The 22,797-nt window shown below is 44.9% G+C and overlaps 2 protein-coding genes across 4 annotated transcripts in view; one reads left to right on the forward strand and one right to left on the reverse strand.

Annotated features, from left to right (window-relative positions):
• Positions 1 to 421: 421 nt before the first annotated feature.
• On the forward strand, positions 422 to 15,589 carry wnt2 (wingless-type MMTV integration site family member 2; the record flags this gene model as incomplete). Its single annotated transcript, XM_080760980.1, has 5 exons — positions 422 to 831; positions 1,488 to 1,708; positions 6,946 to 7,223; positions 7,728 to 7,995; positions 15,384 to 15,589. The coding sequence occupies exons 1-5, from the start codon at positions 749 to 751 to the stop codon at positions 15,587 to 15,589; spliced, it is 1,056 nt and encodes a 351-aa protein (XP_080617106.1). The 5' UTR covers positions 422 to 748.
• Positions 15,590 to 18,975: 3,386 nt separating this feature from the next.
• LOC308313680 (suppressor of tumorigenicity 7 protein homolog) overlaps positions 18,976 to 22,797 on the reverse strand; it is a 72,107-nt gene continuing 68,285 nt past the window's right edge. For all 3 annotated transcript variants that reach the window (XM_080760949.1, XM_080760948.1, XM_080760950.1), the window contains one exon: positions 18,976 to 19,825. In XM_080760949.1, the coding sequence (XP_080617075.1) occupies positions 19,730 to 19,825 (96 nt within the window). In that variant the 3' untranslated portion in view covers positions 18,976 to 19,729. The remainder of the gene's footprint in view (positions 19,826 to 22,797) is intronic.

Raw genomic sequence — 22,797 nt, forward strand, 5'->3', positions numbered from 1 at the left:
TTTGGCACCGTCTTGGACGTGCTGCCTGGATCCACACATTCCTGCAGCGCGTCTTGTCTGTGGCGCGCCGCGTCCTTTCCCCCAACACGTCCCACGGCCTAGAATATTGTTTTAGTAAAAAAGAAAAGGAGAGGAAAAAAAGAGCTTGGAGCCCTATAGCCGCTGCTGCACCGCGTTGGACCGCATTCTATCTACACCTTGGCTGCTCTGGACTCGGGCCAAGCTTGTGTCTGTCTGGCGCATGAGGCAAGCTAGCCTGAACAGATACTCTGAGACGAGTCTAATGTCTTCACCTCATTCCTGAGAGAGAGAGAGAGACGGGACAGCGCCCACCCCTTGTGTAAGCAATTTAAACCTGATAGCTGGGGCAGATCATCTGCCTATCTCTCCTCACGGCAAAATCTCTGTTGAGGATCGACTGTCTAATAGCTTGGATCTCAATCTCAATTTGAGCGCTGCTACTTTTTTAGAGGGGGGAGTGATGGGGGTGTCCCAACTCCCAACGCTACGCGTAAAGAAGCAATTATGGGCTTTTACGCGCAAAACAAGCACGTTCGCTGAATGAAAGCCTGGTTTGCTGGTTGGTGATCGAATATTTTAATGCAGGACAACAAAGAAAGTTTGATTTGGGAAATCAAGAAGCTCTGTCTTCTGCATCCGCGCCCGGTCTTCTTCTTCTATGTGGAAATGTTCCGCGCAAGTCCCTAAACGAATGCGCACAGCAGCGACCAAAGTTTAGTAGTAGAATATGAACTTATTGCCAAGTGGAATATGTTTTTATTTATCTGTGGTAATCTGCTGGCTGACGTCCGAGGTGGATGCGTCTTGGTGGTGAGTAAATTATTACTGCAGTCACTGCCTTTTAAAATGCACTAAAGCCGCATATTGTGCCAGATTGCATATTATGATTGCATGCATGTGGTGATGCGGTATTGTTATTGAATTTGATACATATTGATATTAAATAAATAAATATGATTCATATTGATATCAAATAAATACCCGAAAAGACGCTGCCTTGGAACACGTTAAGGTGTTGATATTTCTAATAGGCTATATGATGCCATACACAATTAGATGAAGTTATCTTATAAAAATGTATGGTATTGTAGCTAATGAGTTAGAAAAATTAATCGAATATGGTTCGTTATTGGTCTTGTTTTTTTTGGTTTTTTTTAATAGCCATGAAACATTATGTTAACTAATGATAAACTAATGTTTAACTTAACGAATTAATGCTTAAATAATGTATTAGCCTTAATTAAGGATTACTTAAGCATTTCAATTAAGGTACCTTTTATCATCAATTAAGTATTACCAAGATGTATATATAAGGCTAATTAATAATATAGGCCTAATTTGAATTGCAAGTGTGTGCCATATTTATATGATCCCGATCCGTGCGCGTGTGCTGTGGTGACGTGTGTGTGTGTGTGTGTGTGTGTGTGTGTGTGTGTGTGTGTGTGTGCGTGCGCGCGCGCGCGCAGGTACATGGGCACGCTGGGCTCGCAGGTGATGTGCGACAACATTCCGGGTCTGGTGAACAAGCAGCGGCAGCTGTGCCGCCAGCACCCCAGAGTCATGCAGGCCGTCGGGGCGGGCATGAAGGACTGGATCGGGGAGTGTCAGCACCAGTTCCACAAGCACCGCTGGAACTGTAACACCATGGCCCGGGACCACAACCTGTTCGGAAGGCTGCTGCTGAGAAGTGAGTCAGTGAAGTGGTCGGTCCTCTGTGTGTGTGTGTGTGTGTGTGTGTGTGTGTGTGTGTGTGTCTCTCACTGTGTGTGTTTGTGTGTGTGTGTGTGTGTGTGTGTGTGTGTGTGTGTGTGTGTGTGTGTGTGTGTGTGTGTGTCTCTCACTGTGTGTGTTTGTGAGTGCGCGCGCGTGCGTGTGTGTGTGTGTGTGTGTGTCGTGCAAAAAAGTTGGTTTATTTAGAAATCCAAAACTCGTTATTGGTATTTGGTTATACCAAATACCATTATTATTATTACCATATTGGTTATACCCTCAGGCTCAGTGTCTCAAGACTAACAGTTAAATTATTGTTAAACAACTGCATTGCTTAATTTTACAAGAAGTCTACACAATTGGAGAATGTAGAATAATTGTTATATTGATCAACGTTTGCCTGTTATCTTTCCTAATGGTGCCAACATCAACACAGCATCGTGTACAAAATCATATCCAGCGACAACAATACATTCTACGTTTTGGGTCCGCTCTGAGAGGCTAAATGAATGGTGGTGAGGTCGGTGAGCCGTGGCTCAAAAGCCACATAAATAATGAGCCTTGATATGAAATTAAGGGTTGAAAAAAACCCACTAAAAGCCTGTAGTAATGTGAGAGCTGTACTGTGTATAATGTTCGCAGCGGGACCAAAAATAGAAATGTGGAGATTAGGTTACCGTGCTTTTAAAACGCCTCATATCTACTACGGGTTGTGTTTCAAGGTTTATTGTGTGCGTGCATTGCTGACACCTGGGGGGGGAAAGTAATCGATACGCACTCACAAGAAAACAACGATCAAGATGCAATGATTCACAGGTAGATCAACACCGTTGTAGTGTCCTCGTCACTCTTAAACACATATAAACCAACCACCCAACCTACGACCTGGGATCTGTGGGCCTAAAGCGTATATTTCTATAGGCTATTTTAGTTTTCCTGAAGATGCGTCTTTTTTTCCTCCCCTCCCCGAGCTTGCATCACATTCCACACATCGTCTCACTTTCCAGTTGCACATTCATCAGCCGATCTCTATCTAGCAGAGAGAACTGTCCCGTCACGTCAGCTGACTTGACGAAGAGGAGCAAAAAAGCTGTCAAATTAGACACATCGTCTTCCGTCCCATCAGCGGCGGGACCCTGCCTAATAAAGAAGCCCCCCCGTGCCCCCCCCTCCTCCTCCTCCTCCTCCCCCTCCTCTCTACATGCCCCAACATGCCCTAATCTCTTTTTAATGCCACTGAAGATCCTCCGAGATGTTCCTCTCTCTCTCTCTCTCTCTCCCCGACTCCCAGGCCCTTCAAATTAACATGCGGGACAGGCGGAACTTTCAACTCTGTCCATGTGTTTCATGTGGGGTCTGTATAATCGGCCGTGTGGTATTTCGGACCTCCCAGCCGTGGGGCCTCGATGGTGTCACGAAGCATTAGCTGTGATTGGCAACCTTACAACCGAGGGCCCCCGTTAGTTAGAAACGCCTCACCTGTCAATGTCACAGGCAGACAGACAGCTCATTTCCAGCCTTTACAAAAGGGGGATTCCCCTTCGGTGTCGGTAGCCTATTATGACTATATATTATTACAATTAACCTAATTTTACGCACCATATGGTGCGCGCAAGTAGTAGGCGGCTACGGCTCATTACTCACGAACAACACACACACACACACACACACACACACACACACATACTGTAGGCCTACTGTACACATGCTGCTGGACTGGTGTTTTTTTAGGGGTCTTATACACAAACATTAAATGGAGAATTTACGTCATATGTGGACGAGCAAATCGGCTATTTTCATCCTACACAAAGATTGAATTCCCATTGACAATGAATGGAGATTTTACGTCAGATGTATCTGAGCAAATCGGTATTTTTGTATACACAAACCCATTGACAATAAATGGAGAATTTACGTCATATGTGCCTGAGCAAATAGACATGTTACTGTACGTCATGATAATGTACGATGATAGGAGCGCCCCTCACTTCACACGCGTGTGATAAAAAAAAAAATTCAAGTCATCTTATAAAATGTGCTGTTCACACCCGTGTGAAGTGAGGGGGCGCTCTTATCATACATCATCTCATTCCGGGCAATCACACAATCTCACCTTCGTCTTCAATGTTTGTCTTTACGCAATGTTTGTGTTTACACAAGCACTCAAAGTTGGCCATTCATTGTCAATGGCATTCAATGTTTGTGTTAAGAAAATGTTGGTGGTTTACACAAACCCTCAAACCTGGACATACTGTAGGAGGCGCCCCTCAAAACAAAAAAAAATCAAGTAAAGAAAAAATTACCGTGTGAGCGCATACACGTGCGGACGCACGCCACACGCCAGGTGAGCCAAGGCGACAGCGCTCCATGAGCTACTCTTTGATCCACCCAGAGATCCAGGCAGATAAGGGGTCGTTATCAGATAAGGGGTCGTTATCAGATAAGGGGTCGTTATCATCGCAGCGTTGCTGGTAAAGGTTGGCCGTTTTCTCCATCCATGCTGGAGGTAGTCGAGGCTACAGTATAGATGCAGATAAAAGACATGGATCATGGAAGCATCAACACAACATTCTGCTTTTCTTTTCTTATCCGTCTACTTGAAGTTCATCAGAGTACACTGGGTTAGTTTATCAAACACAGGATAAGATGTAAATTCCTTTGTGCAAGCACATACCTAAGAGTGTTGTCGTGATGAATGGTAGAATGTCTTGGTGATGAGTGGTGGTGAATGGTGGGAGCTGGATACGCATCTTCAGTAGTGTATCCTTCGGCCCTGACACTATACACCTCCCCAAGGTGGCCAGCTACAGGCTGATCAGACCTATACACCCTCCCCAAGGTGGCCAGCTACAGGCTGATCAGACCTATACACCCTCCCCAAGGTGGCCAGCTACAGGCTGATCAGACCTGAGCTCGCGTTAATCCAGACTCGTCACGAGAAAGAGAGCCATGCATGGCAGACTTCTCGTGGGACTATGCATGGCAGGGGCGTCCTATTCCCTGAGTCAGGCCAAAGCTGACCGCATACCTCCTGGCTTGCTATACTTCGGTGCCCAGCAGGGGCCTTTCCCTCCTCATGAAAAGCCTCTTTGCTTCTTTGGGCTGCCTCAGATAAAGCTTTGATGGCTGAGCGCTGGTTCTGGCCTCTGACTCCCAGGTCTGCAAACAGTCTGGTAGTAGATCTTGCCACAAACCCTCTGCATCCCACCTCTACTGGGCGGACCTCAGCGCTCCAGCCGCGGTGTTGTGCTTCAGCAGCGAGCTCAGCATAACGGAGGTGTTTTCATCCACTGCGTCCTTTTTAGAGAAGGGGGACCAGAGCACCAGGTCAGGTCTCAGGGTGGTTGTAGTAATCTCTCCAGGAAAAACCAGCTGTCTGCCAATATCAGCCAGAATCTTCCAGTCACGGGTTAAGCGTAGATGGTGTGGAACAGCTACTGTACTATAATGAATACAAAATACAAAATACAAAAGAATACAAAACTGTACTAAGTACAGTTTTGTATCATGCATGTTGGGAAGGTGTGCATTTGTACAGTGGGAAGATCAAGTTTAGTTGAAATGAAATCCTTTTTTTTTTAATTTTCTTTTTAGATTGTATTGATTTGCACAACAATATGAGTGCAAGTATATACGGTAACATTTTCCACAAGAAAGGGTCAAGTGATAAGGAGTTGTGCAGGTGAGAACAAGTCCATTACATACATGCTTCCACCTGTACAAACATTTTTTTACACTCTCTGTGCAAAGGTGTTTTAAGGAACCATTGAAAATGAGTGGTTGCATTAAATAAGTGTGATCTTCTTTGATTTATTTAATGCCATCAACTCTCATTTTAGTTATAACTGTTATAATTGTCATAACATGTATATTAATTAAAATACTAAAATGATGTAAGGCAAATGTTGTCTGCTGTTGAGTTCCACTTTCCATAGAGTTTGAGGGAAGGGTCGGGAAAACCCCTACATAGCTCTATAGGCTTAATAAATCACATGTGCGGACAAATGCGCACCAAACGTGCACGTTTACGCTCTCAAAATTATTGTTAAACATCTGCATTACTTAATTTACAAGAAGTCTACACAATTAGAGATCGTTATTTTGATCACCACAACGACAACAAAATATTCAACGTTTCGGGACTGAGAGGCTGAATCTCATCAAATGATGGACCGTGGCTCAAATGCAGACTAAATAATGGTCCTCCTCGATATGAAAAGGGTTGAAAACCACTGCCATAGGGGACCAACATGTTGACCTAAACCACTGCCATAGGGGACCAACATGTTGACCTAAACCACTGCCATAGGGGACCAACATGTTGACCTAAACCACTGCCATAGGGGACCAACATGTTGACCTAAACCACTGCCATAGGGGACCAACATGTTGACCTAAACCACTGCCATAGGGGACCAACATGTTGACCTAAACCACTGCCATAGGGGACCAACATGTTGACCTAAACCACTGCCATAGGGGACCAACATGTTGACCTAAACCACTGCCATAGGGGACCAACATGTTGACCTAAACCACTGCCATAGGGGACCAACATGTTGACCTAAACCACTGCCATAGGGGACCAACATGTTGACCTAAGACAGAGGTGCCTACACCTTTAAACCACTGCCATAGGGGACCAACATGTTGACCTAAGACAGAGGTGCCTACACCTTTAAACCACTGCCATAGGGGACCAACATGTTGACCTAAGACAGAGGTGCCTACACCTTTTTGACTTGAGAGATACTTTCAAAATGACCAGCTCAAAGAGATCTACCCACCAAAAAAAAATAATGATTCCATTGCTAAAACTAGTTTAACAATGTACCTGGGTGGTCTTTGGAATAGCAGGCATTACATAGAAGACAAACGCACTTGGAGTGGGAAATAGACGGGGGAAATGGAATTGCTAGTTTTTTTTTGTATATAACTTGTAATGCTACTGACATTTGTGCGCAACATTCTTGAAAACAAAGTGTTGCATTGCTGGTTTGAACTGACCTTTTGAAGTTAATCAAGTTACCAATTGTTATATTAATATATATATATATATATTGTTATACAATATTGAAATTATATATTTAGGGCCATGTCATGTGGTCTACCTGCACAGCCCTTTGTGATCTACCGGTAGATCACGGTCTACCTTTTGGGCAACTTCACTCACCTGGTGTTCTTGTGTTTCCCCTCCCTCCCGTCCTCCCTCAGGCAGTCGCGAGGCAGCCTTCGTGTACGCCATCTCGTCGGCGGGCGTGGTGCACACGGTGGCGCGCGCCTGCAGCCAGGGCGAGCTGGACTCGTGCTCGTGCGACCCCACCAAGAAGGGCTCGTCGGCGGACGCCAAGGGCGCCTTCGACTGGGGCGGCTGCAGCGACCACGTGGACCACGCCATGCGCTTCAGCCAGGCCTTCGTGGACGCCAAGGAGAGGAAGGAGAGAGACGGCCGCGCCCTCATGAACCTCCACAACAACCGCGCTGGCAGGAAGGTACGGTATGGGTGGGGGGGGGGGGGGGGATTAGGGCCGGTCACGTCATCTTCAAATGATCGGAATCGGATCTGGATGCAAGAAATAAATGATCGGGACATCAATATTTTATCCATGTCATGATAGTAGACTGGATACCGTCTGATTTTCGATAATGTACTATTGTGATACGGCATATATATATAAATATTGTGAAAAGTCGGTATCGGCAGATACTCAAAGTCAAATGATCGGAATCTGATCGGGGGCAAAAATCATGATCGGGGCATCTCGATCACGATTGATTGTGATTGATTTGTTACTTTATCAACAGTTTGCAAAACGTACACAGACGGCAGTACAGTTATACACCATAATGCTCAAAAGGATAACACAAAGAACCCTGTCATCCTCTCCTCCCTGCTCCCCACCCCCTCCCTGCTCCCCACCCCCTCCCTGCTCCCCACCCCCGCCCTGCTCCCCACCCCCTCCCTGCTCCCCACCCCTCCCTGCCGCCCCACCCAGGCGGTGAAGCGCTTCATGACCCTGGAGTGTAAGTGTCATGGCGTCAGCGGCTCCTGCAGCGTGCGGACGTGCTGGCTGGCGTTGGCCGACTTCCGGCGCACCGGGGAGCACCTGCGGCGGCGCTACAACGGAGCGGTGCAGGTGGCGGTCAACCAGTACGGGACCGGCTTCACCGCCGCGCACCTGGCCCACTTCAAACGGCCCAGCAAGAACGACCTGGTCTACTTTGAGGACTCGCCCGACTACTGCATACGGGACCACCAGTCAGGTATATATATGTATATAGACTACTGCATACGGGACCACCAGTCAGGTATATATTATATATATATATAGACTACTGCATACGGGACCACCAGTCAGGTATATATTATATATATATAGACTACTGCATACGGGACCACCAGTCAGGTATATATTATATATATATAGACTACTGCATACGGGACCACCAGTCAGGTATATATTATATATATATATAGACTACTGCATACGGGACCACCAGTCAGGTATATATATACTGTATAGAAGTCGTTCTGTATTAGTCTGGGTTCCAGGCTGACTCGCTGCGTTCTGTGATTTGTTTTGTCACTCGCTACTCAGTCTGGCCAGCAGGAGGCAGCAGACTCGCATTTCATAACGTCACCTGTTACTGTATGTAGCCACGTTGTTGCTGATACGTCATCAGCCAGCGCCACTCTGCCCATGCTTCTCACTGTTGGAACAAAATGGTGCCAGTTCGAGACGAAACCTACGGTAAAAAGTAAACATTAATTAGATTCAGTATAGTCCACTGTCAGATTCAGTAGTACAAAAAACCTGCCGGCTGTGTGGGGTGAGTTCAGTGAGGGGCCTTGCAGGTCAACAGCAGTATAGCTGCTCAGTCCGCATTTGATAAGACGTCAAACTGGTGGTTTTTTCCCCCAACCAACCACAATAACCATCCTGAGACTAGTTTGAGACTGTTGCCTCTCTCAGTTTTCATCCTGAGACTAATCTGAGACTGTTGCCTCTCGGTTTTCAAAATGCTTCAGTCATAAAATAGCAGTCTTTGAGAACGGAAGCTCTGATCATGAGTAAGTGATAAAGTAGGATGTGTATATTACAGGAAACTCCTGTTAAACTTTCCAACAAACTCCGGTAAACTCCCGAATTGTACTATATTACCGTATATTACTGTATATGCCTGCTAAACTTGAGGTTTACGGGCAAATCTAGTGCCCATGATTGTCCGTTAACTCCTCTTTTCACGCTGACATAATTTCACTAAGTCAACATCAACGTAGTATTGCTCCTCAACATTACATTACATTGTTGCTGATGTCTAGAATCTACCAGTGTCTGTTGGTGAAAAGGTCTGTGGTCTGTCCATCAGGCAACTGCACATTTGTTGGTTATTGTTTCATAGAAATGCGCGATTAGAGCAAATCCTTGCTGAGCACTGTCACTGTCAGTCTGTCACTGTCAGTCTGTCACCTCTGGAGCTAATAGAAGTTGTCTGGTTGGCTCATGCACCCTGGCTGCAACAGCAGTGGACAGTCCAGACTACGATCAAACATGTGACCTTCAAGTGACGGGACATTATCTTACAAGGAGACCAATCTGTCTTCTTACCTTTGATAGTTCTGAGATCTGGCTTCAGAACTTTGATATAGTGCCGATACCTGGCTTCAGAACTTTGATATAGTGCTGAGATCTGGCTTCAGAACTTTCATCTTGTTTGAGTGTTTCTCTGCTCCTGCCTGTCCGCAGTGCCTGCAGTGCCAATTGAATAAGGGGAGGGTGGGCTTGTTTGGGGATAATGTGATTGGGTGACTTGGATCCAGACAATCCCAACAATAAATCACACAAAAGTAGATGAAATTAATCCTGATTGCATTTCAGCAAGGAAGGAAATATGCAACGTCAGTGTTCTGGAAAGCTTGTTGATAATGTTGGGATGCCTGGACTTAAACCAACGTTGGTATCTGGCTCAGTGAACGCCTCTTTAGTTACTACCACATCGTTGCTGTCGGGAGGAAACCTCATAACTCCATTTTTGAGGTTTTTGATTATTTGCATAGATCGGTGCAATTGAACACCCTTTATGTCTGTGTGTTGCTTCGAATATTGAACCAATGGAAAGTAGTTAAAAGTGCTTTGGACGAAACCTCTTAACTCCATTGGACCCTCAAACTGTCTACTAAAGCAGCCAACTCCACCGCCTCTCCCCCTCTCATGGAAGTAATTGACAATATATAAAGTTACAACATCAACTTTGATGAGGCTGTATTGCTTTGTTTTGAAAATATAAGGTTTTCTTAGTTTCCTGAAAAATGAACATTTTGGAGTTATGAGGTGTCCTCCCGACGGCAGAGATATGTAGCATGTAATGTTCTCTAAAATGTAATATCCTACCTTATACCAGCCTGATCTCACAGAAATACGGAATTATGTACGGAATACACCACTAGAAAACCCCAAAATCCGTACATATTACGACTATTGTTTTGCCCGCGACGCGGACAGGGAACTTCGCAACGCTGGAAACGGCAACTGGCGGCCGTTCGGCGGTGGTTCAAGTTGGGTAGAGACGGCGACCCTCCGTCGTCGTCTATGGGGAGGATTTCAGTGTCATATGTACGGATCTATGGGGAGGATTTCAGTGTCATATGTACGGATCTATGGGGAGGATTTCAGTGTCATATATACGGATCTATGGGGAGGATTTCAGTGTCATGTGTACGGATCTTTGGCTTTTCTAGTCGTCGGAATTGCAATTCCGTATATATTTACGTGTGTGTGTGTGTGTGTGTGCACGCACGTGTGCCGTGCCGTGCGTAAAAGAATGAAAAGACGTGTGTGTGTGTGTGTGTGAATACTTTAATATGGTCGAGTGAATAGGTGTCAGAGAAAGTGTAAATCTGTTTCACTAGATTGTGCATGCATGTGTGTGTGCATGTGTGTGCGCGCGCGTGTGTGTGTGTGTGTGTGTGTGTGTGTGTGTGTGTGCGCGCACAGGAGAGAGATTGAGAGGAGGTAGATGGTTGTCAGGCAGCAGATGATCCGCGGCGATCAGGTGTCGGTCGGTTTAAGGCCCATTACACACTTCTGTGGGCTGAAACTCGAGGCGGACACACTCCTCCATAAATTACTCCCTCCGACACACACACACACACACACACACACACGTATCCCCGAGGGCACGATTGTCCTGAAAAGGGAGGCATATTTAAGGGGGCAGGTTATTGTCTCCAAAATGCCCTCACAGAGAGAGAATGGATTCCTAACAATTGTCTGAGCGTAGCCTTGTGTCCCTGTTGCTGTAACGTGTTGAATCAACTGGACTAGACGGGGCTGCAAATACACTTTGTTATATTCCAATTTAACTGATCTTTCCACAAGCATTCACATTCTGTTGTGATATTATAATTATTGAATACATTTTCTGACTAAACAATGGTGTTAAACACAAATACCACAGCATTATCATCCCTTGATGCTGCATGTTCTGCTTTGTTTTATATAGAATTTATTCACCTGCTCCAATATTGTGGCTCGTTTTGTCATCTTTTAGTGAATATTCGTGAGAATAATAAGACGAGGAATAAACTTCATAGGATGGAAGAGCAGGGTTTTCCGGTGTGTTGCGCATGTTCTGTGCACATGTACTGTAGGGTGAGCACACACACACACACACACACACACACACACACACACACACACACACACACACACACACACACACACACACACACACACACACACACACACACACACACACACACACACACACACCTCTGTTCTGACCTGGAGGTCTCTCATGGCCCTGAGGCCACGAGGACACACACACACACACACACACACTCTAATTATTCATACATGCGTACATGCACCCATATATACAATTACAATGCTATTGTGCACCATCTGCATGCACATGCACAATCCATAAAAATGCTACACTTAAATGCACACGTGCACACACATGAACTGCTCAGACACCAAGAATTTGCCAAGTGTCAAGTGAGGCACGCAAACTAACTCTCAATCACTCTTCAGACACATCTACTTTCAATCTCTCTCACACACACACACACACACACACACACACACACACACACACACACACACACACACACACACACACACACACACGGCCCACCAGAGACAGAGACACGGCCCTCTGTGAGCCTCTGTTAAGTGTGAAATCAATTTCTGTGGGCCCCGAAGAGGCTCAGGTGCTAAACTCATCTCTCAGCGCCCCCTCATCTTAATTCAATAAGCAGACACCAGGAGAGACAGACGAGAGAGAGAGAGAGACAGACAGACAGACGAGAGAGATGGAGAGAGGAGAGAGAGAGGGGAGAGAGAGAGAGACAGACAGACAGACAGACAGACAGACAGACAGACGAGAGAGATGGAGAGAGAGAGAGAGGAGAGGGGAGAGAGAGGGGCATGAAAAAGTGTGGGAAAAAGAAAAGCAGAGAGAAAAAGAGAGATGGGGGGGGGGGGGAGTGTGGCCATGATGTCACCCCTAGCAGCGCAGCATACCACAGATGATGGATGGGCACACTGCCAAGATGGGCGGGGCTTAGGTCATGCCCAGACATATTACCTGGAGGTAGATGGAGGGAGAGAGAGAGAGAGAGAGAGAGAGAGAGAGAGAGAGTTAGAGAGAGAGAGAGAGAGAGAGAGAGAGAGAGAGAGAGAGAGAGTTAGAGAGAGATGGGGGTGAGAGAAGGATATATAGAGGGGGGGGGGGGGGTGCATGGACACAGAACGTAAACACTGTCAGATTCCAGAACAAGGTTCAAACTCAGTACATGAGCTCGTTTTTTGAGGGGCTCCTACTGTATGTCCAGCTTTGAGGGTGTAAACGCAAACATTGTCCTATAATAACACTTATGGGTCCATTTGGGGAACATATGGTTAAATAACCATTAAAATATACAGGCATTTATTGGTAGGTTGGGGACTGAGTGGCATTCCGACTGCGTGGGTTCAGCGAGGGGTTAGGGTTAGGGCGTGTGGCGTGTGCCGAGGACCCAAAGGGGCATGTCATGTGTTCCCGAAAGGGCACGAGTCCAGATGGGCATTGCACCCGTTTATTTATATTATTTACATTATCTTATTTAGTTAACTTGTGGAGTATTTTCTGGGGGACGAGCGTCGTTCGCGGGCAGTACCCGTTATCAGAGTACAGGATGTCCAGTGCCCGTTATATACGTTTAGGTCTAAAGCCGCGTGGAAACGATATTTGGTACCACTGACCCCTTCGGTCCATCCCATCCGTCCTTCTTCCACTTACCCGGAGTTGGGTCACAGGTAGCTCTGGTCCATAGCTCTAATGCGTTGCATTTAGAGCTATGTTACTCTCGACTTCCGGGGCTCGCATGAATGCAGACCAGCCTCTACTCTTTAGCGTAAATAAAAAGAACGTTTTTGCTACTGGCCAAAACAAAGGCGGGTTGTGTCAATAGAAAGCCTACTTTCCTTAGTGGAAGCACGCTGAGCCCCCCACCACACGTATAAAACGGTACTTTTTGGCCAAAAGGTGGATTTCGTTTCCACCGGGAAAAAAAGTTACTCCACTGCGCCTTCTACCGATATTGCCCAGAGAATTGCCTCATAGCGAATATTTCTCCTCCGGTGAAAAATAAATCCCTTTCTATCTATAAATATCTGTTGTACCTTCACTAGTGTTACCCAATGTGGTACACACTACCACAGTACTAAATACATTAGATATTACAGTCAATAGATTATTTATAAACGGGTGGTCGGGGCACCATCCCATCTTTTCTTTTCTCAGTATAGTATGTATGACTTGTTTTTAAGGTCATGCTCAGCTGAGGTGTGCTTGGAGACAAGAGTGTTGGAATGAATTGTGTTTTTGTATTCAGATGAAAGATACGTGTGTGTGTGTGTGTGTGTGGGGGGGGGGGGGGGAGATCCAGGAGACAAATACTAAGTGTGCAGTGTCTGTGTTCATACCTTCCTGCCTATATACAGTATCAATCTTCTCAACTGTGTGTGTGTGTGTCTATAAAATGAAGAGTTGATGAAGGCGAGCACCGCAGCCTGACAGCTCCTATCATCATTGTCTCATCTGTCCTCCGCCCTGCGCTCATCTACTTACTGCCTTCTGTTCTCCGTCTCCTTCCCTGTTATCCTGTGTGTGTGTGTGTGTGTGTGTGTGTGTGTGTGTGTGTGCGTGCGTGCGTGCGTACTGTGGCCAGTGGCTTGGCATCACGCTGCGGTATTGAGGCCGTGGTACACTCACCTCGCCTCCTCTCAGATTACCTGCCTTTTTTCTGGTCAAAAGACTTAAACTGATTCTTTAAGCCGAGAGCTTGATTGTGATTTGCGGGGCTGTGGTCGTGGCGGCGACCATGAGAACAAGGTTCGTTTGATTGATTGAATACTTTAACAGTTTGTAAAAAAGTACAGTGTAGGCTACAGTTATACAATAATGCTAAAAAAGGATAACACAAAAATGATGGCTTTGTTTCCATTGTGTTCCCAATGTATTTACTGTCTTGCGTAGCCAGACAACTATTCCACCATCTCCCGAATGCTATATAGAGTCTGGAACTACACCTCCTAGTTTAAATATAAATATATTTCCATGTCTGCTAAGCAGCAAGCTACCAGTATATGCTTAGATGACTTCGATTTATATTAGGATAAATTTGCATCAGAGCTACCGTTCTCCAGACTGTATGACGGAAGCGTTGCGAGAGGCAACAGTCTGGCAACGTGAGAATTCACCAAGACATAAATACGTACAATATAATAGTAGAATTAATTCATCTCCAGGTTTGTGCCGAATCTGGGAGGAATAAGATCAGTGCAGCTCCCTATGGTGTTTCTCATTCTTTTGAAGTAGTTTGAGTACTTTACATTAGGTTCGTCTTCGTGTAGGAATCCTGGAGTTGAACAGAGAACATTCCTCTGGAACTCCATATCCCAGCATTCCTTCACAGGTAGCTCGTCCCTCTTCCATGCTGCTGTCTGCAATCTGGCCTAGATTCAAGATAAGATTCAACATTTTTATTGTTGCATCTTATAAAGGCTATACTTATACAAGAGTAAAAAACAAAACGAAAAAACAACAATACTTTATTAATAGTAATTCTATAGTATAGTCTACAAGGGTTAATTTAAATTAACTCTCTCGCATTTGACTATGTACATTTGGTTTGTACTTGGTTTAAACGTAAAGGCATGACTTTACAAGCAGGTTTAGCAGTCCATGGGGAAATGTTTACGATTGGGGAAAAAGCTTGAGATGAAATATGGATACTTACCATCATTAATGTTAATTAATATATACAATATTTTATCAAATATAAATGTCCGTTATGCATTCTTGTATACTATTACTAACTAGGTATACTGTATATATATTGTTGTGGGATGTGATGGTCCTTGAAATATGCCAGTGATCCAGAGCTCAAAGAAGGTTGATAGCCACCGTTAATCAGACCAGTGTGTGTCCAGTGGAAACCTCGTATGAATCTGATCTCAGGTCAGAATGGGTTAAATGAATACATTCATGGTTTCATGTTTGAATGACAGCTGCTTACCTCCTGTGTGTGTGTGTGTGTGTGTGTGTGTGTGTGTGTGTGTGTGTGTGTGTGTGTGTGTGTGTGTGTGTGTGTGTGTCTCTAGGCTCCGTGGGCACCGGGGGGCGCGCGTGTAACCGGACGTCGCGCGGCGCCGACAGCTGCGAGGTCATGTGCTGTGGGCGTGGCTACGACACGTCGCGCGTCTCTCGCACCACCAAGTGCGAGTGCAAGTTCCACTGGTGCTGCGCCGTGCACTGCCGCGACTGCCAACAGCAGGTGGACGTGCACACCTGCAAGGGTCAAACGTGACCCCCCCCCTAGTCCCTTCCACTGAACCCCTCCTCCACCCAACACCACCAGCCGCCGACCCGCATACCGTTTTTCACCTACTGAAGACGTCTAGAGACGGCAGCTGCTTCAGATCAAGGCGGACAGTGCTTCTCAATAGGCTACATGCGCACACGCCATTTTGGAAAGAACGTGGGGCCCCTTCCCTACTTCTTCACAGGCGACGGGTGATAACACCCGTTATCCATATTTTGCAGGTTGCAGAGGAGATCAGTTATTATATGACACGTTGTCTTGCAGCGAGTGCCCCTCGGCGCTTAATAGGACAGTCCACATAGGAGCTGGGGTTGTTTGGAGTGCAACATGTTCACGAAGTTGTATGTTCACAAATGTTAATTACAACTAAACAACTTCTCAGTTGTGACTTTTTCTTTTGTGAAGGAGCTCCCTTCCTTTACGAATTACGACCCGTCTAGAGTAGACCATCACGGGAGGAGCCACGTCTTGGTCCAGAACCGACAGTTGAGAAACACTAAGCATGAATGACGTGGTGTAATGACCATCTAGGATAGCAAAGGTTAGAGAGCAAGAAAGCCTTTCAATAAGATGAGGCCTGGCATCCTGATCCCATACTGACCAAAGGTAGAGAAACATTCCACATGAAACAACTTCATGTCATTTAGATAATGCAAAATCTGCAAATTAAGGACACCTGCTTCCGATGCCATCAACCTATAATCACCAGTATCACCAGTTACTCATCAAGACCATGCAATGGAGCCAGTAGGCTCTACTGGAGCCTAAGGCTGCAGGGACTATCTAAAGAGGTGAGACCAGGAAGTTGTACATCTTCCTGGTTACATGAATACAAAGCAGTAAATGGAGCCAGCTGGACCAGCTCATAACAAACATTATTTATGAACCATTGAGACCCGTCATATAATCGGTTCAGGCATATAAAAGACATACCACAGCTTGTTTTCTAAACACTTGCTTTTCGATGTGCACAGTACATCATTTTTATTTGAGGATTTAAACAGCAGCAGGTATCGTTTCTGTTCCAGGGGTATCGCACAAAAAGTACGTTCAGAAACGTACTTTTTGCTCTTTAGATACCTCTATAAAATGACACAGTGTACACATCGAAAAGCAACACAGCAGACAGTAATGTGTTATATGTCTTCTGTTATTTGCCAGAAGCGATTACTTTACGAAATATCTCAGTCATTCAGAAAGTGTTTGTTCATGAGCTGGTCACTGAGCTCTCATTGACTCCAGTGCAATCTGCCCAACTTGCGGGTGTACTTTTGCTCCCATCGTGCAACAAATCTGCCGTCTGGAATTGTGTGATAGCGAAAATGACGTTGGGGACCGTACCTCCATTTCATATACCTTGGCTGCGACTAGGGCGCGATTCATACTCCTATTCTAGAGCCGAATAAAAGTCCGTTCGGTGCTGTAGAGCCTACAATGTGACGTCATTTGATGTTCGGGGGGGGGGGGGCGGGTACCGTCCTAAAGTCGGCTCTTCGGGGCTACTGAAAATTTCTGACGAGCCGGAATCATTTCGGCACTACAGCGGTAAAATACCGGTAGGAGTATGAATCACAGAAGTGAAATGACTGCCACCGAACCAAAAACAGTGAAACTGTGCTTAGCTTTATGTTTACTTACGTGGCCGGTTAAGACTGGGGTCAGATTTAGGGTTAGTAATAGTCGGACAACGCGACCAACATCACGTCGGACAACAGCTGACAACGTCTCCGCTCCAGTAGAGCCTGCTGGCTCCATTATATGGTCTTGATAATTAGCCTACTGGTTGATATGGGTGTTTTCCTGTACTGGCTGGGCTTCAGTCATTGCTGGTTTGACTTTAACTAATAATGTTTGTTTGAGTTCACCCTTAACAGCAGATCTCAAAGACTTAAGTTAGAACTTAAGATAGTGCCAATGGAAGAGAAACTCCTACTGTATACAGGTATTTGAAAGCAATAATGCACAAGTATCAAGTACGGTTTATTCAGAGTGCCTTAACAGACATCTGAATGCCACCCTTATGCATTAACTATTAACTATCACCACACTACTAACCAACATCAAGTTGTTGTAAAATGCCTTTTTTAATGACATGCAACAGTCATTTCCACACATCTTTGTATTTATTTTCTCCCAAATGGGAGGGAGGGGTGGGGCGGGGAAAGGTCTATCTGAAATGTATTCTAATTTGTTAATGTAAATATGCGACTGTAATTTAAAATAAAATGTAGATGTATAGTATATTATGGAAGCACAGCAGCAGTTAGTCTGCTGCACATCCCATGGGTATGACCAGACAGTAGCGTCAAGAAAGGGCCTAGAACGGGGCTTTTAACCTATTTTGTGCGGGAACCCCTTTTGGTGTTTTAAGCATTATGTTATATACTCTGCTATTTTAGAAAAATCCTGAAAATGTAGTGCAAATCTTTGAATATATATATTCTTTCAGAGCGAACGTTTTTTAACTCAAATCTTTGCTTCTGGGGGTGGGGTGCCTCCCTGGAACAACATATTTTCAGATGGGGGTCGGCGGCCAATTACATATATTTTTTCGGGGGTCCTTGACATGAAAATGTTTGAGAACGACTGACATAGAAACATGGGGTTTTTCAAGAAAACTGTCAGGATTTAGAAGACATTTTGTAGAATCTGGTCTCAGGTTTAACAGCTGGTGGATGGAAATGATGCCGGTTCAACTTGTAGCGTGGGGCAAAGCATTTCCGTTTTTTGACGCCTCTGGACGCTACCATCTGGTCATAACCAATGGAATTCCGCTCTTCACTTCCCGTCATGCTAGCCAGCCTATCACAGGACAGTATACAGAAGTCACAGCACTTACTTAGCGCGTACACCGCATATTAAGTTACCCGAAATGCGTTGGCCATGTCTCTCGGAAACGTTACGTTGATTTCGGCGACTAAAACTTTTAAAGACGAAAAATGTTCGTCGACTACCTTTTTTCACTGACAAAAAACAAGCTATGATGTCTAAAATGTTAGTAAGGGACTAGTGGACAAGAGATCCAGTAGAAGTCATTTTAAACTTGGTTGAAAATAGCAGATCTACAAGCGTGACGCGTTGTGAGCTTGTAGATCTGCTATTTTCAGCAAGTGTAAAATCAGCCATTATGGCGGCATCAAGGCCCGCCAAAATACATTTCAGTCAACTAAATCAACTGTAGATTTAGTCGACTAAAATCTTATATTTAGTCGACTAAAACTAGACTTAAAACTAAAACATTCCAGGTGACTAAAATGTGACAACTAAATGAACACTATTGAAGAGACTATGACTAAAACAAAAATTTGCTGCCAAAAACAACACTGCATGGCAACAGTGGTTATTTTAGTGCACAACCTCTTCAGGAAGACAAAGGTTACCGTTTCCATTATCTTGATATCCCTCATGACGTTGTAACTGGCACGTTGTCTGGCAGGTACATTTTCAAGGTGCCACAGCCTGCCTCTGAGAGAGAGTGATTAGATGGGAATTATACCTTCTTCTAGTGAGCACAGATATTATGGATATACAGTTATATGGTTTAAAATGTTTAGCATTTGTTTATTAAAGTCCACCAGCAAGAAACCTACCATTAGTTATTTTTTTAAAGGGGTTGGGCAAGTAGCAAACTTAACTTACCAGTGTTTAGTTGTGGATTTCTTCATTTGAGGCCCTCTCACATCCTCCTACATCTGTGCAAAGCTGCGCAAAGAACATCATTTCAATCAAAATGGCGGAAGAGGAAGAAGCTCGCTTGCAGCAATACACAAAAAGTCCTTTATTGTATTTTTTTGTCTTTTCACTTTTTAATGATGGCAATTGATCACCTGTTTTTTTGTACGACAAAAAAAAAAAACTGTTTTACATGAGATTGAAAACCCAAAAAATGAAAACATATCAAATAAAGTCAAAACCAATTCCATCGTTTTGTTTTAATCCCCCCCCCCCCCCCCCTCCTCCTCTGCCGTTGGACTCTGTCCCATGTGTCCGTCCTCCGTAAGCTTGGCACAAAGGTGTGTGAGTGTGTCAGTCCAGTCTGAATTGTTTAGCAGTCTGTTTTAAGTAGCCTGGTTCTGGTTCTGGGTTGCGGTCGTTGGCCTGGATGGATTCCTGGGTCCGGTTCTTTTAGATGCGGGTCAGCTGGTGCCAGAGGCTGGATGGCAGGACACTCTCCACCTTCTCCATGATGAAGTTTAGAGGAGCAAACAGTGTGCTGAGGAACTGGGGACACAAGGAGGAAAAGAGATACCTTTATTATCCCACGTTGGGAAATCAGTCGCCCAGAGGCAGCACAGCAGTTAAGGTTACGACATACAAGTAAGAATAAGAAGAATTAAAAAGTACTGTAGTATACAGAAGAAACAAGGCAGAAGGAAAAACTATGACTCCAGAACATGTACCATGAGGCATAGCCAACGTTAGGAGTCACGGCAGGAAAGAAAAAGGGAAAAAGAGAAAAATAAAAATAAACTGTGGAGCAACGATGCATTTCAATATAGAGAGCTCACTTCAACTGGCTGTCTCTGGAGAGCTGACGCAACACAAGAGAACTCAACATTACACACACTAATCTTAACCAGTGAGAGGGAGATGGTGAAAAGGGATTGATTGATTGATTGAAATATTTAGTTTGCAGAATTACAGTACATTTCAAGCACAAACTCAATACAAAGACTGTGAGTGGACGACCCACTTAAGCATTAAACTTGTTTACAAGAGGGTCCACCATGTTCAATTCATCAAAACATTTAGAGACGTACAATAGGATAGGTGAGTTACAAACTCAACTAACTGACACCTAGCAGACACCTTTATTCACCAAAATGGTGAATTCATTCAACAAATGCAGTATTTCATCAACACTGCATGAAGTAGACAGGTAGTTATTACCTGAATCATAAACATCTCTCCACTCACTCCCTGGGTTCCTCCTATCCAATTATTTTCATTACTATCTCAATTCATTTACAAGATTTTACCCGGACTAATATCTCTTAAATGTCACATGCTCCAAGTGCCACATTCTGTTTTTGTCTAAGCCCTTAGTTACACAAAAATATTCCGGCATGTTTCCAAACTGATTTTATGCATCACTCTCCCGGACTTTCCCAGGCATGGAGGGGGGGGTGGGGGGGGACAGCTTGAAAAGTTCTCTTGACTTTTCCCAGTTTTCCATGACTCCATGAGACCTGTCTCTCCCTCAGACCCCCGTCCTCTGGCACGACTGTTTTGGCAACAGGCTCGGAGGGGGATAGGGGCTCTGTCAAAGGGATGACAGGTCATGGAGGCTTCACTTTGTCAGATAAAAGCCATGAAGTGGTGGAGGAGAGAGAGACGGAGACACTCTGACACGCAACACAAGGAGACTACTACTACTACTACGAGGCCTTGAGATGTCGTAGGAAGTTGGGAGACCTCACTGCTGTTTTCTACCGTTAGCATTACGTTATGCTTTAGCTATTGAAAAATAGCAGATCTACAAGCTCGTAGCGCGCCACTCAGTGGCGCTCTACGAGCTTGTAGGTCTGCTATTTTTGAAAAATCGAAGAACGACTGAGAACATAGCTTTTTCAGAAAACTGTCAGGATGTAGAGAAGACATTTTTAGAATATGATCTCAGGTCAAAATGGGTTAAGGCACTCCCAAGGCTAATGGGCTACTCGCACAGATGATTAGCCGTCAATTAGTGGGGTTTGGTTTTGGTCAGAGTCCATGATGATCATGGATTAATCAGTTTTTAATGCTTTTATCCGTGCAGAATCATTTATTTCCTGGAAGACGTCGTCAGCACATCTCTGGTCTGGTATGCAGACCTTCTGCATTAGGAAATTCACATTTTTACAGATTTGTTGATGAAATAGCTGTGGCATTTATTTTGCCATTGTTCTTCATCTGTGACCCTGCCGTGGTATCTCAACCACACACTTTTCGGTGTTGACCTAGTGGTTGAGAAATGCCGCTCTGGACACTAAAGACCGGGTGAAATGAAAAAATACGAACATTTCACTCTGAAACGGAAAGCTGTGTTTTTGAACAAATCAGAACATCACATCCCTCCGTTTGTTTATTTACAAAGTCACAAAGACAGGCAGCAAAGCTTGTTGTGGCTTATTTCTAACCTATAATGTTTTCAGATACATGATTTAGCGTGCTAATTAAGTTTAAAATGAGTAATACACTGCCTGGATGTAATCTTGAATGAGATTAAAAACAGATTTCTGTAATCATCACCAGCTGTGTTTGGACGGATGCGCAGCAATGGGAATTAAACAGGTGAACATAATCAAGCTTCATTTGTATTCATGCGGGACTCGACACGTCATCATTAATCACGTTTTCGTCCAAAGGAATTCATTAAAAAATGCATTTTATGGGCTTTTGATATAAAAATACACAAAAATGGAAATTTTCCCATTGTTTTGGCATCCATTGTTAGGTATTCCCATATGATATACACACTACACAGATATGGTCTGAAAGTGTGAAAAACATATTTTTCATTTCACTTGAACCGTGGTGATTAGTAAACATTAACAATCGTTCATCCATTTAGAGAAGTCACATGTTGAAATAACATCTCTGTACTGCCCAGTGATTCAACTTGTACAACTGATTTGCAAAGCGCGGTTTTTTAAGATGCATGTTTCGACTTCAAAGGCAGGCTGTGAAGCCTTCAGGCCTCCTCACAGAGCCCTGCCACTGAGCTCATCTCCACTGTGAGGCCTTCAGGCCTCCTCACAGAGCCCTGCCACTGAGCTCACCTCCACTGTGAGGCCTTCAGGCCTCCTCACAGAGCCCTGCCACTGAGCTCACCTCCACTGTGAAGCCTTCAGGCCTCCTCACAGAGCCCCACCACTGAGCTCACCTCCACTATGAAGCCTTCAGGCCTCCTCACAGAGCCCCACCACTGAGCTCACCTCCACTATGAAGCCTTCAGGCCTCCTCACAGAGCCCCACCACTGAGCTCACCTCCACTATGAAGCCTTCAGGCCTCCTCACACCACTGTGAAGCCTTCAGGCCTCCTCACAGAGCCCCACCACTGAGCTCATTTCCACTGTGAAGCCTCCAGGCCTCCTCACAGAGCCTGTGGAGCCTTCAGGTCTCCTCACAGAGCCTGTGAAGCCTTCAGGCCTCCTCACAGAGCCCCACCACTGAGCTCACCTCCACTGTGAAGCCTTCAGGCCTCCTCACA

The sequence above is a fragment of the Protomyctophum bolini genome (genome assembly GCF_963924005.1).
Source record: "Protomyctophum bolini genome assembly, chromosome: 4".
Taxonomy (NCBI): Eukaryota; Metazoa; Chordata; class Actinopteri; order Myctophiformes; family Myctophidae; genus Protomyctophum; species Protomyctophum bolini.